Below are 16468 nucleotides of genomic sequence, written 5' to 3' on the forward strand. Positions count from 1 at the left end.
TGTTTAACAGTTTATCTCCACCTGATAACTACCCTCCAAATCCAGTCCACACACACAGTCACAAAGTGTTTCACAAAGTTGAAAAGTTCAATTTATTTATCTGAAATAAGACTTGTAATTGTACAAATGATAGGGTTCAGTGCATGACTACTCTTTTTGCCACATCAAAGAACTGGAAGTCATTTTTCTTCACAGTTGTACACTTTAATATTTGACACTCAAGTCTGCATAATTTCAAAATAATATCCCCTTGTTAAAAAAAAAAAACCCTTACTTATTATTAATGTTTAGTTCAAACATACTAGTTTGTATCATTTAATAATAAATGAATATATGGTTCACTCAATAATGTACAAATTAAAATAAAATGTAATTACTTTTACTCCATATCAAATTATAAATTGATGAAACCATTCAACCGTTTGCATTTGTGATGCTTCGTGTATTTTGTCTTAACCAATTTGAACAAGGGATATAGTACACTAAATGTTGTTGGATTTTGCAATAATTAAGATCAATTTCAGAATTGTCACTAAAGTAAACCATTAACAATACTGCATGCCTCTATTATTATGTCATGTTGTGGCACTGTGCCAAACTACACAGTTAAATCATTTGAATCATGATTCACTCGTAAGGTGCGTAGAAATGTTTTATCATTATCAAGATACCCAAAAACTAACTAAAATAGAAATAATGCTGCCTTGTAGTATTACAGCAATAATTATGAGCATTAATTGGGTCGCCTCTGTATCTTGTAAAAAGGAGAGATGTTTATCAGAGAAAATATCCAAATTAAAATATCCAAATTCATTTGCCCAACAGCAAGCTTCCAAGGTTTAATAAATCTCATATTGTCTGCCCCAGGACCGTCGAATTGTCATTACAAGAAGATTCATGATACAGGTTCCTGGCACAGAGACTAATCATCATATCAAGGGGTGAGAAATAGACGGTAAACAATTCTTCAGACAAGCCCCTTCATCTCATGCAGCAGCCTTCTGTCTGTTGTGTTTGGCAAACCACTCGTCGCTCTTGTCTTCATCCATGGCCTGAAAGCAGAAAAGCATGAAGAGCATGAGGTTTGGTAACTATTAAACACATCCTACGGATTTAACAGAGGGGAAATATCTGAGCCACACTGACCTTATCAAGCAATTCATCTCCTTTGGGGTCCACCATGGACAGCTGCCTAAAAGACTCATCTCCCACAAAGCAGATCTCATGTCCATCCTAGAAGACACATTATCAAGTTTATATTATTTTAACGGAGACTGATTTCACTTGATTTTATCATTCTATATTTATAACACACTTACTGGGTCAGCCAATATAACCACTTCCACTGTTGCTTTTCCAGGAGTGTCCAGGCTAACTAGCGGAGTAAGAATGTTCTGATTTTCTTTTTTCATCAAAGCTTCAAGGTCAGACAGCTGAGGAACGTAACAAAACACACACCCATCCATTATTTGTACAAGTTAGTATGGGTAATGAAAATTAAGATGATTTTTTCCCACTAATTAAAAAAAAGCACAAACACGTATTCATGGTATCATATCTTACCTGCTCGCGTGGACATGAAAATGCTATTCTCCCAAACGCTGTTCCATGATCAACGGTCCCAGAGATATCCTGAAGCTCCAGTTTACACTGCAAATAGTACAAATATTGCAAGTAACAAAAAGACTTAAATACATTCATGGTTAATTAACACATAACAAAAAAAAAGGAACACATTTTTTTATTAGATACTTGAGTTTACTCAAAGACCCACCTGCGAGTCTGCAAATCCCATCAATACAGTTTTCTTCTCCTTGTTCTTTTCTATCACTTTCATGCCCAAGAGTGTGGTCCAGTAGTGGGAGGATCTCTGGAGGTCTGATACCCCGAGACAAACCTTCTGCACAGGGTCTGGCAATAAAAACTAAAGGTTACTTACTGATGATCAATAACAGATGCACAAGCAGTAGGCCAGATTTAAACACCTGCAATACGAATAAAGAGTGCTTTACGCCTAAGCAAAGCACTTCACTACCTTTGTTTTGGAAACTCTAATGAGGGTAATTTCGATTATAAAGAATTTCAGCAAGAAAATAGCCTTGCAGTTAGTATGCGTGCACCATGTACTGAGGCTTACAGTCCTCAATTGGACAGGCTGGGTTTCGAATCTGACCTGTACCTCCTTTGCATGTCATTTCCCACTCTCTTTGACTCCCTGATTTCCGACTCTATTCACTGTCCTGTCTCTCTAACAAAGGCAAAAAAAAAAAAAAAAAAAAAATCTAGAGATAAATCAAGACATGGGTATTTATTATTAATGTTTAGTTCAAACATACTAGTTTGAATCATTTAATAATAAATGAATAAATGGTTCACTCAATAATGTACCAATTAAAATAAAATGTAATTACTTTTACTCCATATCAAATTATAAATCGATGAAACCATTCAACCGTTTGCATTTGTGATGCTTCGTGTATTTGGTATTTTGTCTTAACAAATTTGAACTTTTCTGATCAAGGGATAAAGTACAATGAGAACTCTTTTCGATGTCGCACCACTGGCAGGCTGCTCTTTGTCCACAATGTAGAAAGGATATCCTCCTGGAGCCTGTGTCAGATACAGAGCCTCTCCTACCTCAGTAAGAGGCCACCCCAGACGCTTAGCATTGCTCACAGCTTTGCTGGACTGCAGAGTTAGCCCCTAAGGTAAAAGAAAAAGGAAAGAAAAGACACATTATGACTCTGCTGTATATAACACAGCATGTTGCGGCCTCTGTAAAGTTTCTAAGTTAACTCTTACCCACCAAGAAGTCATTGCCAAGGTGATATTCTCCCACCCCATAATTGTATGTCAGCTCAGCAACAAAATGGTCATCCTCTCGACCAAAGCCAACCATTGTCTTGCTCCATTTCCCATCGTAGGGTCTGCATGGACACAGGATGATGACAGGAGTCAGTGCAAGGATATTAACGATCTGTCAAACAGCTGGTTAAGTGCAAAGTTCATTTAAATAAGGATATGTCATATCTACCCGTTACAAGTTGCTTTACAGCCTTCTTCAAACTCTTCATGGCGTAAAATCTACAGATAGATGAGAAGAAAATCAGCGTGCAACTATGAAAACACATTCATTAAAACTGTGTGAAGACAAAAGAGGAATTGACCACGGTAGCTACGTAACAATTGTGCAACAATGACATTAGCCGATTATCAAGAAAAGTTTCTCAGTGAGACATGGCAGAACAATGAGGGCTGAGATCAAGTACCTTCATGCCAAGAACATCTCGGTAAAACGTTGCTGTTTTGGATCTGTCACCAACTTTGAACACAAAATGCAGCGCTCGTCTTGACCCCACAATTCTGTCAAGATAATGATGTCTGGACATGGTCGTGGGTTGTGCAGGGAACGATTAAGCTTCTTCTTGTTGTTGTTGTTGTTGTTGTAATTTGTCCTGCAGTTTAGACGCATCCAGTGCCCTTTCCGAATAGTCACAGTTCAGTATGCAGTACGTACTTTTCAGTATGGAGTTTCAGTATACTGAATTTTCGTGGTCATTCAGTATGCATTGTTTGTGTCCACCTCAGTATACTGAACATGTCAGTATGGATACTCACTTCCGGGTTTCATGCAGCATGGATCGGATGCGTGCTTACAGGAAATGCATTGCCTCCAAATCAAAACAAACGAGCGTGGATTAATTTAATACATTTTTAATCTAGAGTTAAAGTCGCGACTGAAATCGCTACTTTTAATTAACAGAAAATATAACAAATATCTGCATTATTATAAAACCTTTCCCCCTCTATTTAAATAATGATTTAACTATTTAAATGCGTCTTTATTGGTTTATTTTATATTCTGTATATTACTGTCTTTCATTTGTACTTTTCTTCATGTACTGTATGTTATTTAGTTATTTAATCTGCCTTTTACTTGATTTACACTGTGATGTTGTTTTTTGTTTACCTGACTGTATATGAGCATTACTCTTCTTGAATAAAGCTAAACAAAAAAAACAACAAAAAAACGTGTGAATGCGGCCGGTTCGGGTAATGTCAATGACGTCACTTCCATACTGAATGAATCAGACGAAGTAGGAACAAATATCTGCCTACTGTGCGTGCATACTGAATAGTAGGTACTAACAGTATACAGCACGGATAGTAGGTACTGCCTACTGACTACTGTCTACTGACAGATTGAGTAGGTACTAGGCAATTCGGATACAGCCTAGGCGTATTACTGCTGCACTCAACGATTAAGCTGATCGATTTTTCTGTCGTCGATTGGTCTAAACACAGTCGACTGTTCCATTTACTGCCAATGACGGAAACAAGAAAAAACATGGGATATTGCTCTTGCAACAATAAAAGGTATATCTCATTTTTTTTAATTACATTTGTTTATTGCTACACCACTGTTGACAAACCAAGCGATGTATGCAAAAGGGATACAAATATGTTCACAACCACGGGCATTCACGCAAATGGTATCAGCCAAACCAGTGTCGCTATGACGACGTCACAGTTTTGTGTAGCATATTTTATTAAGATTTGCAAGCAAAAAACGCGAAAAAAAATATGAAACATTTAAAAGGAAATGAAAGGCATGCTTACAAAAGAAATTGAAACTACTTTGAATATGTTCCGGGCAACTCATCCACAAATATTGCAAGCGTGCATGTAGTATTTTTTTTTTTTTGCATTAACCACTAGTGGCGGTAAGTAGGCAAGCTTGGGCGAGTGCGCCAATTGTCAAAGAAAAAGAAGAAGAAACGGGGGGAAAAAATGGCAGCTTACATGAGAAGCGTGATGTGTGTTGTTTCTGCAGAGCGAACTGTTTTTCTAACTCGGGGAAATGGTATAATTGCCGAGTCAAAGCGATATGTACGCGGACTGAGGAGGAATCCTGTCCGAGTGATTTCACCAGGTGACGAGACGGATAAAGTCATCAAACCGTCTCAAAGGCCTCAAGACGTGAAGAGAGAGAAGGAGGCGAAAGTCACGTCTAAGTCAAGACATTTGAAAGAAAACGACTTTATCGGGACGAGGAGCAATGCACTGTCAAATATAAAACATGCACTTGATGATGTTGCAGACTATTCAATTGATGGACTGCGTTTCGAGAGAGCTTTCCCTGGAGATAAGAGACTGGCGTAAGTATGAAAAGACTACATGAAGGTGAAATGTTAACATGTAACAACACTGTCATTAAACAGGAAATATTGATCAGGAGTCAGGACAGTTAATCATATTTTTAACAGACTGCAAATATGATAAAAAGAAACAGTGCACTAGTCATATAATACAATGTAAACATACCTGAGGGTTTGCCAGGCTTGAACCTAGACCAGATATAACCCTATGTTTTAGACTCTGATCAACATGTGTCTGTAGAGAAATCAAAGTCATAAACTTGTTTGGTAAATCTATAACCAGATTATGGTAGATATAAAAGTAAATAAGATCTGTAAGACTGCAGATATCATGTAAGGTTACCTGTTGAAAGCGAATAGTGTGATGTGTTTTCACTGGAAAAAAATGGTATTTGGAAATTTATGCAAATCTTCCTTAAAGCAAAAGATAAGTAGTTTGATATTTGTACCAGAATACTGACAATCCCCGCGCTCCCCACGTCTTACTTCCTTTGTCTAAGAAAAATGTCTGATTATTTTTTAGATAGTATGTTTGTAGGGCCTTATAAATCCACAATGTTTTATTTTATTTAATTTTTTATCATTATATATTTTTTTTATCATTATATATTTATACACACTGTTTGTGTGTCTCACTCTCTGTCTGACACCCTTTCTCCATCCTACAGGAGAGTAGTGAGTGTTGCCCGTTCCAGGACATTTCGGGAGCACCAGGGTAAAATCCTCCTGGAAGGCCGGCGTTTAATCTGTGATGCTCTGGATGCTGGTGCCAACCCACAGATGGTCTTCTTTAGTACAGTGGATCGACTCAGAGAGCTTCCTGTACACAAGCTGAAAAGGGCCACGCTGGTCAAAGTCAAGTTTGAGGAAATCAAGATCTGGTCTGACCTTGTGGCCCCACAAGGCGTGATTGGTGAGGGTCACTTGTTTGTCGAGTTGGTTCGTCACCAAACATTGATACTGTAAATTGATGCTGACTTACACATTTTCTTCTTCAGGCATATTTTCTCGCCCAGACCCATCACGGTTGAACTTTGCAAGTAAACGTCATACAGTGCCGTTGTCCCTAATATGTGACAATATCCGAGATCCGGGCAACCTTGGGACTATGTTGCGATGTGCTGCTGCAGCTGGTTGCCATGACGTCCTGCTCACCAAGGGTACGCTTTTGTTATGAGTTAATGAAGCCGTTAATGTAGCTCCACACCCCTACTGAAAAATGATGTGTCTTCTTCTTAAAATCTCTTTAATTTTTCCGACCACAGGTTGTGTTGATGCTTGGGAGCCTAAAGTTCTGCGTGCAGCAATGGGCGCACATTTCCGCCTTCCCATTTACCCCAACTTGAGCTGGCATGATGTTGAAAATCACCTCCCTAAACGGGCGACTGTCCATGTGGCTGACAACAGCTGTGGCCCTGACACAAGAAGAGAAACGGAGGAATCCCAAGGAAGCATGTCTCTCAAGTCCTCCAAAGCAGAAGACTATGGATGGATCAGCACAAGGTCTAGTAAAAGTAAAATACAACATGAGGAGTCTGATTCGGATTCGGATTCCGATTCCGATAGTGAATTTGAGGGATTACAACTTCCCAGAGTGGACATGAAGCTGTACCATGACAACTGGGCCCAGAGACCCATGGCTCTGGTGATTGGTGGAGAGACACAGGGTTTGAGCATCGAAGCAGTCCAAATGGCTGAGAAAACTTCTGGTCACAGGCTCTTTATTCCTGTCCTTCCTGATGTGGACAGCTTGAATTCAGCCATGGCAGCTAGTATACTCTTGTTCGAGGGCAGGAAGCAACTTTTAGAAATAATGCAGACAGCTGGAAGGAAACAGAGATCTAAAGCTGAGCAGTAGATTTCATGATGATAGCTCTAAATATCAGTGTGTGTTTTCCTGTGTTCATTCGTCCTTGTTACTACAGACTGTATACAATTATTTAGATTCTCCATTCTACATCCTTCACTGCCCAAAATAAAATACTGAATTTGGGACATTTGGGACACAATTTGGGTCTGCATTTTTTTTATTAACATAAATGTTTTTCTAAGTTCTTTTGGGAATAAACGCCCCCTTACTATTGGTGCACATTGTAGTTAGGATTGGTCAATAACAAAACAGCTCATAACTCCTAGGTAAGGTAAGCTGACATTAACTACAAATCCATGACTACAAAATATGTAATAACCTCTGCTCTCTGAAAAATAACAACTATAGTGTCCTTCAAATAGAAAGAATGAACCCTGCCTCCCCACCTTCTTATTTCCTATTATTTTTAATAATAGTAAAGTCATGAATATTAATGCCCTTTACGCAAATTCATTATAGAAAAGACACCACTCACTGTGACAGTGTTAAGTCTACTTCATATATGCAGCCTCCCTGTGTGGAATGCAAAACTCTGGACAACCTTATTCCACCTGGACTTTGCATATTAACAAAAAATACTTCCCCCCGGAATAGATTCCAACATTTGCATTGAGCCCACGAGTCTAATTTTGATACAAAAGCAAACTGCTGAGTCGTGTCACGGTGTATTTTACATATCCAGAGCCGCCTTTATTGATGGAGCTTAAAAAGCAACAGAACTTTGTGCTTCACCAGTGAGTATTTAATGGGTGTGAGAAGTCATGACTGGAGTAACAGAATACAGGGATTTATACATTCAACAATTTTCAAATGCCAGTTTTTGTTGCCTTCAGAAATAACTTGACCTTCTCATTCGGGGACCTTCACAGAAAATCCTCAGAATGACTTGAGCGAATGAGATGAGAACCACCACTAACAACTGGCAAGAGATGACTTTCACTCACATCATCATAACACACAACAAGACACACAGGGGCTTGAAAACATCAGTCATTGGTCTGTTACAAGCAGGTATAATGTGATCTTTACTGTCTGTGCACCGGTCGTCAAGTTCTATTCTTTAAATTGGGCCATAAAGGCTTACAGCTACATCCAAAAAATGCATTTTATTCTTTCTCGGTATCATTCAGAAAGTAACAAGGATCTTGCAGACAAAACAGAAAGCAAAGAATCAGCTGAATAAGTAGGTCCACTGGGTTTTACTCTGGTTTTCTCTTGAGTTAAGGAAAGCTATTGAGTGAAAAAAATCCTCTTCTCGAGGAAAAAAAAAAAAAAAGAACCAACAGAATCTTCGTATATATTACTGTAGGGACTATCATCAATGCAAGGCACCACAGGAGAAAGAGGACTCCATGAAAAGAGGAACAAGTCTAAAAAAGGTTAAAATGTCAGTAAAAAGTGAGACATCTCTCTTTCAGTCAGGGTGGGGGAGAGCAACAGGTCAGGGTTTGATAATGGAGCGAGAGTCCCACATAGTTTAGTCCAATTCAGATTCGGACTTCCTCTTCAGATGGGCTCCGGTTTGAGCTTTTCAGCCAAGAAGTCGCTGACAAATTGATCCACTACGGCTGGCGTGATCTCCTCCACGTCGCGGACGTACTTCGCCCTGGCCGACATGTCCAGGATGGTGAGCAGAGGGGCGGCTTCTGGGAGGTTAGTGTAGTCTCGCAGGGAGTCACTCATGTCATCCTAAGGGGAAAGAGAAGAAAAAAAACATGAGAGTGGTGCATGGTATATTCATCAGATTAGAGGAAAAATGCTGAAAGGTAACTAAAAATAAGTGCTATCACTGCAGGAATTCAACTTTGAAAAAAAAAAAATCCCACAGAGTTACTTATTTGGATGAAGTCAATTCAAAATGTTTTGCATGACTTCAGTCGTTCAACTGTTGACTTGCTGTGTGCTGTTGACGGACCTGGACTCTTTTCTTTTTTTCATGAACAGGTATTTTGACCTCTTCACACCTCATCATGCATATTGTGGTTATTGCATTATTTGATCTTATTATCTTAACCTGTCAAATCTATTCTATTCCATCCTTTGATTTATATAAATGAAAGGACCTAGGACAGAAAAGACACATGCTTGGTTGAAGTGGCCACAGGTTGGTGACAAGGGTTGGACAAGTAGACATGGCTTTGTTTCAGTTAAATGAAAAACTGCTGATTTAGAAACAAGAAACTGGTAAATGGTAGATGTAGCAATTCATCTAAAAGAAGTTTGCAAAGGGGGATTGTGAATGTTGTTTTTTGTTTGTGACATGGGCGGTCTTCTTCAGTGGCTCTTGTCTCATCTTTAGTCCATAATAACATGTCATAAAGATTACTTCAACAAACGTGCAAGTCAAACACTGGAAATGTTCCAGGAGAGAAGACACTCTTAATTAGGCATTTCACTGCTTCTCATCAGTTCAGACTTCCTTTTAGGGGAAGAAAACTAGGACAGCAGCCATTACTTCAACTGTGTTACATTAAGATAACCCCATCAAATTCAGAACCGCCTGGCACAATCTTTATTAATGCACACTTCTTGAAAGAGAATATGAAACTCTCTCCTGTCTTCCTGCAGGCAGCCTGCCCAGAGAGACCAGAGAGCTGCTGTTTGAGTCACACATCCTGCTGTGTGCACAGTCAGGATGGAACCAGGTGGGGGTCCAACATAGCCTCTTTTTCAAAAGCGTACTCACATCAGATTTAGGTGTCATCACAGGAGTGTTTGAGCAGCACATGACGGCAGGAGAAAGAGAGAAATGTAGAGTCGGGAAGACATTACAGATGTACTGGGGATTCCAGTTTGATTTATTTCCTTTATTTTGAAAGGGCCTCGCCCACGTTTCTGCCTGGGGTGTGATGGCACCTTTCAACCTTTTACAAGTCAGGATTACAACCCCTGTAGCTGCAGGGAACAGACATGAATCACAGGCAGGCAGGCAGGCAGGCAGCAGCTTTCAAACAAGCTTGAGAGAGTCATTAATTATTAAGACTGAATAAGAAATCACAATGTTTCGTAATTCAGCTTTAGTTCCAGTCCGTACATTTTCATTCCTACCTTAAAAAGAGTAACATTACTCTACTTACATTAACCATAAGCAAAAATGATTCAATGTGTTTTGAGGCCAAAGTTCACAGATTAGATGTGCACAGCCAACATCATCTGAGACTTTCTCCTTCACTTCAAACATCGTGACCTGAGTTGCCCACGGTGAAGTTTGTTTGGCTTAGAGGAAGATTCTCAAAGATTACAGATCAGTTTCATATGGGAAAGATTAGGTCAAAAATGTAGAACTGACAGAAAAGCACCAGAGGGGGGCAGTGCAACAAAGAGCAGGACCTCTCCTCCACGCAGGGCCTCTGACGTTAATACTGTTACCGATTCATGTGCCAATTTGAGTTTTATCCAAACAAAGTCAAAAGATAAAGCAACTCTGGCTGGATTTCCTGCTCCGAGTAACGCTCAGGCATTCAGGCCTCTTTGTTGAGTCTCCCCTGTTATCAGAAAATCCTGCAGCTATTCTTGCTAAATGGATCAAACCACACAATCAGCTCTCAGACGTCTCTTTGAAAAGCTTGTCTGTGTTACTACCTAAAAAGGGATAAGTATGCCAAGATGAAGTCTTGTGAACTCTGCTTTGTTAGCAAAACCACTAACAGATGGGACAGATGAGTTGCAATGTGGTATTTCTTTGCAAGCAGCAAACTTCCTCCCTGAAAATCACTAAACAATGAACACTTAATACTCACAGATGTTAGCCGTCACCAAAGACAATGTTGTTACAAGAGAAATACAGCTTGATCCTGCTTATATAAATTAAATCATTGTCTTGAATGCTCACTTGCATCCTGGTAGGTGTAGATTATAGATCGTCTGGGCACACAGTATCAACAAAAAAGGGATAAATTCCACAATCGTACTCTGTGGCCTTTCCAGCCTGTCTGATACGAGGAGATGCAATCTCTGCATCTTCGGAAGCCATGCATCTTCTTTTGTTTGGCTTCTCTTCTTGTGTAAACTGCTTTTTCATGAGGTGCAGGCATTCCTGAGGCCCCCCGCCCGCCTTCTGCAGCTCAGCTCACAGCAAAAAAAAAAAAAAAGACAAAGGGGGGGCCTCTCTGCTGTTGCCCACAGTCAGCTGTGATAAGGTTTGATGTATGTTTACAGTGTGGAATCTGCTGAACTGTGTCAGGCTTATTCTGACTATTGATGCACTGTGGCTTTTCACGGATGATGACCATCTGATAAGGCCTGAACTGAGAATGATAATCAAGCCCCTCCCTCCATCACCGCTGGCCTCTGAGCAGGGGGGGGGCTTCCATCCGTCTCACTCTGCAGCTTGTTGTCTTCAGGAAAAGTCACCATTGTGAAATTTTGGATTCTCTCGTCTAGATTTGCTCATCAGTTTACTTTACTGAAAGTGAAACCATCTTTGCCTGGTTGTGTGCTAATGCGGGATAAACAGCCTGCAGCTACAAAGAACTGAGGAACAAAAATATTGTTTACATGACGTAACATGACTGGATAAAATTTAAACAGCTGCGCTCCTGGGACTCTAAATACAAGCTTTATAATCAAACAATACTGAAGGCTACATGCCATGCTAGCAGCTGGGAAGCTGAACTTAGCTTTAAGCTAATAGCAAAGACAAGAATGCTGAACTTAGCTTTAAGTTAATAACTTCTTAGCTTATCTTAAAGCTAGTAAGAATATGCTATCATTTTTTATTTTATTTTATGTTTTATTTGATAGGGACGGATACAACAAACATAGAAAAACAGAAATCCAATGCAAGTAGCATAGTGTTGATAGTCGATGCTAATTTGCAACAGCCGGCGCTACAAGGGCTTTTGTGTAAATGAAACATTAAAACAGTTAAACATGGAAAAAGAGAGAGTAAACTGGGTACAACAAGATACAATAAGACACCCATTGAGCTGTGATATAGCTACAAAGAATTAAACACAAGTAGTTAGTGGTGGCAGAAGTTAGCAGAAGTTAGTAGTAAGTCTGTTGCTAAACTAACCAGGATTTGGTGGCTCTCTTTCCTGCTTATTCAATCAAAAGGCAGCAAGAGACACAGCCATAGTTTAGAGAGGCACTGTTCCTGTTTGTCATCACATAATGTACTTATTCATTCTCCCTTGTTTGGTCTATAAAATATCAGAAAAATGCCTATTGCTAAATTTTAGTGCCAAATGTGACGTCATCAAATGTCTCAGAAACTGTCTTGGACTTTTCTGAACCCCTTAAAAAAACAAACAAACAATTTAAAGCTCATGGGAGGAGTTTTAGCTAGCTGTAAAACAAACTTAAATTGATCTTAATACCTCTTTAAAAATAATATAATATTGAATATTTGCCTGTGGAATAACTTCAGCTCTAAATGTGAACATTGCTGGAGGCAGTGGAGGGAAACAGAAAGGATCACGATCAATATTAATCCACAGGGAACCATGCACGTTTGAAAGAGTTCTTATCCATGTAAAGACCTCATGGTGACACGTCAGGAAAACCCAAGACATCAACTTCAAATTAGACCACAAGCATGGCTTAAAATATTAAATATTTTTAAACTTAATCCACAAAATAGAGTGTGGGAGAACAAAGGGGCCACAGTCACCGTTCTTTGCCGCAAACAAGAGAAATTATTTTGTGACTAGATAATACCACTAGAGTTCATTTCGTATCCATCCACCAGTTCACAGCAGAAATGGAGAGACAAAAGATTTATTTTTCTCCTTTATAAATCAGTTTACTACTCTTTTTTTTCACAAGGGTAACAAGATCCTGTGTCACTCTGCTCAGCCTCCCCCTGAGAGACTGCCAACATACTGCTGTCTCATGGACACAGAAAACCCAGCAGCTGGCCTGGCAGGGAGCCTATTACTTCCAGGGCTAACCAAGGCTGAGCCCAGAGCCTGGAAGCTTTGCTTGCTGGACGCCTAAAACGGGAAGTGATATCTTATCGTGAACCCACTCTGTAAATCAAACCTGCTGATTTTATAGCCAGTTGGGCTAAAGCCAGAAAATCAAACCTGTACTTCATGGATGTAAAAAAAAAAAACAAAGCAAACTAAGACCCCAGTTGTAAAAGAAAAACCTTATAAACCACTGCGAGCTCTCGTGTAACAAAGATTCTTTGTGTTAGGTCAAATAAATATTGGCACGCAGACTCAAAATACTATCATGTCAATCTCGTCTTTCTGAAAACTTGAGCTTTCTTGTTCATGGTTCATATGAGAGTGACATTTCAAGCCTGACACCAGGGTGGAGCGGCCTTGTACTGTACAATCTCACACACACGCAGGGTCAGACAGTCAGCACATGTGCTAGTCCAACAGCCGAAACCTGAGCCTGCCCTGGAGTGTCTGACACGAGAAACCAGTGCAGTCCTCTCAGACGGCTGGGTAGAGAGAACTGGGAGGAAGGGGAGCTGGAGGTCGGAGGGTGGGGGAATGGGGAGAGGTGTCTAATCTGGTAATTACGCCTGTTGCTGCTGCTGCTAACTCCTCTGGCACTGGGGAGGTCAAGACAGAACAACAAGAGATAACACCAGTAACAAAAACTCAAGGCCCATCCCACAAAGGGAGGATGTGCGAGGAGAGAAATTAGGGAGTGGGTGGATTATTTAAACGGAGGGAGAAAGTTCAGCTGGCACGCTCCGGGTTTTACCCATCATGATAAAGGCCCCAGGTTGTATTCTGAGTCATGGATAGGAGTGAGTGGGAATTTTGCGGGTTCAAGAGGCTCAATGAGGAGCTTTCAATGCTGATGGGCAAGGCTTTGGGAACAGATACAAACCAGGCACTTGAATTACATGATTAGATTCCTACTTACAAATTGGCTGAAATAAATAAGGGCCCATATCACTTTATTTCATATACTGGCTGATTCTTAGTGCATAATATTGTTTACATCTTTTTAGTAACCAAATTTAAGTTCTAATGAAACAAATTCTTTGTACAAACAATGTGGAGCACAGCTTTGGATGATTTGAAATCTGTATCAAAGCCATGTGGAATTACCACTCAGCCTTCTTAACCCCTCAGTTCTTCTCTTTCTTCGTCATTTACCTTACTGTTTTTGTATATGGTTGACTTAAAAATCAACCATATACTTCCTGCTGAGCACCAAACAACAGACAGAAGAAATAAGGGACTAGCTAATAACCTTGGTTGAGCACCTAGTAGCTAGGGAGCCAAATATTTCCTGGAGTTAAGACCAAAATAAAGCTACAATGAAAGTGTACTTTATGATTAGGTTAGACATATGAACCAGATACACAGATTAAATATTTTGCTCACTTGAGAGCACCAACAAGTATATTTCTAAACTATTAAGACTCCTGCTTCATACATTAATTTTATATCTAGGGATACAAATCTAATGACAATCATTTTGACATGTTTTTGTAAAAAAAAGAAAAAACGTGATGAATAATTATCAGATTTGATTTCAAGAACTCTTACTACTACCACCAACTGCTTTAAAAATAGAGTCTTAGTCTGTCACAGGCTTTATACTGAAAGCACAACAAACATGTGTGTGTCATTCTGGAACAAACCCATTTCAGGTCTGCAAATGGCATTTTACTCTGTCTGCAGTGGCCTCAAGCAGCTTATCTCACCTCTCCAGCTACAAAGAACAGCAGCGGCGTCTCCTCCTCCTTGGCTTTGTACTTGGCCATCAGCTTCTCCGCTATTGGCTGGATCAGCTCCTTGGCTGGCTCCAGTTCACCTTCCTCCTCTGCGTCTGAATGAAGCAGGACAGAGATACAGAGAGACATTTGAAGTATGGAAATAAGGCGACGTGGGAGAGGAAAAATAACACAGATGACTGAAATTTGAAGCAAATAATGAGACGACTGGTAGACAGAAAGGTGAGAATATAATAGGAACTATTCAGGCGGTCACTTTCGGGTTTTTTCAATCCAGTTTGACCTCAAGAGAAACCAAAGCAGTTTTGAAAAAAAATCAAAAGTGCATCAATACGAGTTATCAAGATCAACTGTGCAACTTCAGACATTCTCAGTCCTCACAAAATCAGCAGCACACAGTCCAGCATTAATGTCTGAGCCCCCTTTTTGTTTGTATTTTCTTAATTAGCAAACAAATAGATGGATAAATACTAGCACACATCCTAAAATACCTTTTACCCTTTCAGCTCTATAAGAATTTTCCACAGAGTCTGACATTCAATACGCTCCACATACTGTAACTACCACTTCATCCAAACACACAGGCAGGAGCCCCACGGGTGGAGCTGCAGAGTCCACTCACCCACAAACAGGACAAGGCAGGGCCCCTCATGCAGCTGCACGGCGTTGGATTCGCTAAGCTCGAGCACAGGTCGAGGGTGCCAGGGAAAGAGGCGGCACTCGGGGTCGTTCAGCACCTCCACGCGGCCCTGTCGCGTGATCATGTGACCTTCTGCGTCCAGGAGAATCAGCGTGGGAATACCTGTGGAAAGAGAGAAGATGGTTTGAAACTGAGAGACTGCAAAACGACTTCACCTCTGACTGCTTAACTTTTTGAAACTTTTCTGTTTGGTTTATATTTCCATGACCCTTTTGTCTATGTTATAGGCTACCATTAACCTTTAGATTACTCTAGCCTTATCAGAAAGATAACACCATCCAAATACTAATAAATAACAAATAAATTCCTGGAGAATTTCAGGACGACTCCCCTTTAAATCCTCCTGATCTGGTTGTTCACACATGCATCTCTATATCTGTCAGACGGGAGGGGGGGTGGGGGGTCTTCTGAGGCAAGACATAAAAAGATCAATGTGGAAGTGGTGGATGAAGATCAGAGTCGGCTATACGATGCTGTAATGAAATTATTTGCCTTCATATCGATGCTATGTGTAGTTCGACAGACTCACAATATCAACGAAAGAGATGGTGGAGAAGAACGTACTCGCAAACAGAAAACGTAACGCAACAGTTTAGTGCACGAAGGTGGAAACGGTTGCAGGCCCACTCCCTCGAGGTGAATTCTCCTGATGGTATCCTGCTGCGTTCTCACAAGAGCTCACTCGGACTTCATGAGGAAAGCCTCCTAGGGGGCTGGCAGGAGGAACTCCGGATAAAATTGGGGTGAAATATTCTGCTGTTTGTGTTCACGCATGCAGCTCACCCCGAAAAGGGTTTCTTAAGGAGTTTTGTGAACAAGGCTACACAGAGGTGGGGACAGGAGCGCTGGGCAGTGTTGACTCTTCCTCAGTTCATTCCTCACATTCTTTGCGGGAGAGAACGAGCTCCTGCTAACTTCACGCACAGTCCTCTGCGCTGGCACAGAGGAAGGAATTAGAGGACAAGTCCGAGGTGCAAAGGGAGCATTTCGGTAATGAACAAGACTGTAAAGGTTATACGCGGCTCACATTCCTCGGGCTGCAGGGTAATCTGTGTTGTAGTTCGTCTGCCCTGCATTCAGAGCCGTCA

The 16468-nt window shown here is 40.5% G+C and overlaps 3 protein-coding genes across 4 annotated transcripts in view; 1 reads left to right on the top strand and 2 right to left on the bottom strand.

Moving 5' to 3' along the window:
- Positions 1-68: 68 nt before the first annotated feature.
- On the bottom strand, positions 69-3476 carry glod4 (glyoxalase domain containing 4). The gene is made up of 9 exons (XM_061046654.1): positions 3270-3476; positions 3035-3084; positions 2807-2927; positions 2559-2703; positions 1775-1911; positions 1564-1650; positions 1320-1433; positions 1147-1233; positions 69-1052 (listed from the first exon to the last, which is right to left on the bottom strand). The coding sequence occupies exons 1-9, from the start codon at positions 3387-3389 to the stop codon at positions 987-989; spliced, it is 927 nt and encodes a 308-aa protein (XP_060902637.1). The 5' UTR covers positions 3390-3476; the 3' UTR covers positions 69-986.
- Positions 3477-4762: 1286 nt separating this feature from the next.
- On the top strand, positions 4763-7162 carry mrm3a (mitochondrial rRNA methyltransferase 3a). The gene is made up of 4 exons (XM_061046638.1): positions 4763-5159; positions 5828-6072; positions 6158-6319; positions 6425-7162. The coding sequence occupies exons 1-4, from the start codon at positions 4792-4794 to the stop codon at positions 7015-7017; spliced, it is 1368 nt and encodes a 455-aa protein (XP_060902621.1). The 5' UTR covers positions 4763-4791; the 3' UTR covers positions 7018-7162.
- Positions 7163-7749: 587 nt separating this feature from the next.
- nxn (nucleoredoxin) overlaps positions 7750-16468 on the bottom strand; it is a 54820-nt gene continuing 46101 nt past the window's right edge. Inside the window, exons 6-9 of one of the 2 annotated variants that reach the window (XR_009674180.1) lie at positions 15303-15482; positions 14651-14775; positions 8310-8718; positions 7750-8278 (exon numbers count right to left, since the gene is read on the bottom strand). Coding sequence is in view for 1 of the 2 variants with exons in the window: in XM_061046639.1 (XP_060902622.1) it covers positions 8536-8718; positions 14651-14775; positions 15303-15482 (488 nt within the window). In the remaining variant the exon portion in view is untranslated. Of the gene's footprint in view, positions 8719-14650; positions 14776-15302; positions 15483-16468 lie in introns of both variants that reach the window. The other variant, XM_061046639.1, reaches the window with a different exon arrangement.

Source organism: Labrus mixtus, chromosome 9 (assembly GCF_963584025.1).
Source record: "Labrus mixtus chromosome 9, fLabMix1.1, whole genome shotgun sequence".
Lineage (NCBI taxonomy): Eukaryota > Metazoa > Chordata > Actinopteri > Labriformes > Labridae > Labrus > Labrus mixtus.

Excerpts from the sequence above, each read along its gene's own strand:
- glod4 (XM_061046654.1), bottom strand. The coding sequence starts at position 3,389 with ATGTCCAGACATCATTATCTTGACAGAATTGTGGGGTCAAGACGAGCG. Across the intron at positions 3,085-3,269 it reads GAGATGTTCTTGGCATGAAG|ATTTTACGCCATGAAGAGTT; the intron begins GTACTTGATCTC and ends ATCTATCTGTAG. Across the intron at positions 2,704-2,806 it reads ACCTTGGCAATGACTTCTTG|GGGCTAACTCTGCAGTCCAG; the intron begins GTGGGTAAGAGT and ends CTTTTACCTTAG.
- mrm3a (XM_061046638.1), top strand. The coding sequence starts at position 4,792 with ATGGCAGCTTACATGAGAAGCGTGATGTGTGTTGTTTCTGCAGAGCGA. Across the intron at positions 5,160-5,827 it reads CCTGGAGATAAGAGACTGGC|GAGAGTAGTGAGTGTTGCCC; the intron begins GTAAGTATGAAA and ends TCCATCCTACAG. Across the intron at positions 6,073-6,157 it reads GGCCCCACAAGGCGTGATTG|GCATATTTTCTCGCCCAGAC; the intron begins GTGAGGGTCACT and ends TTTCTTCTTCAG.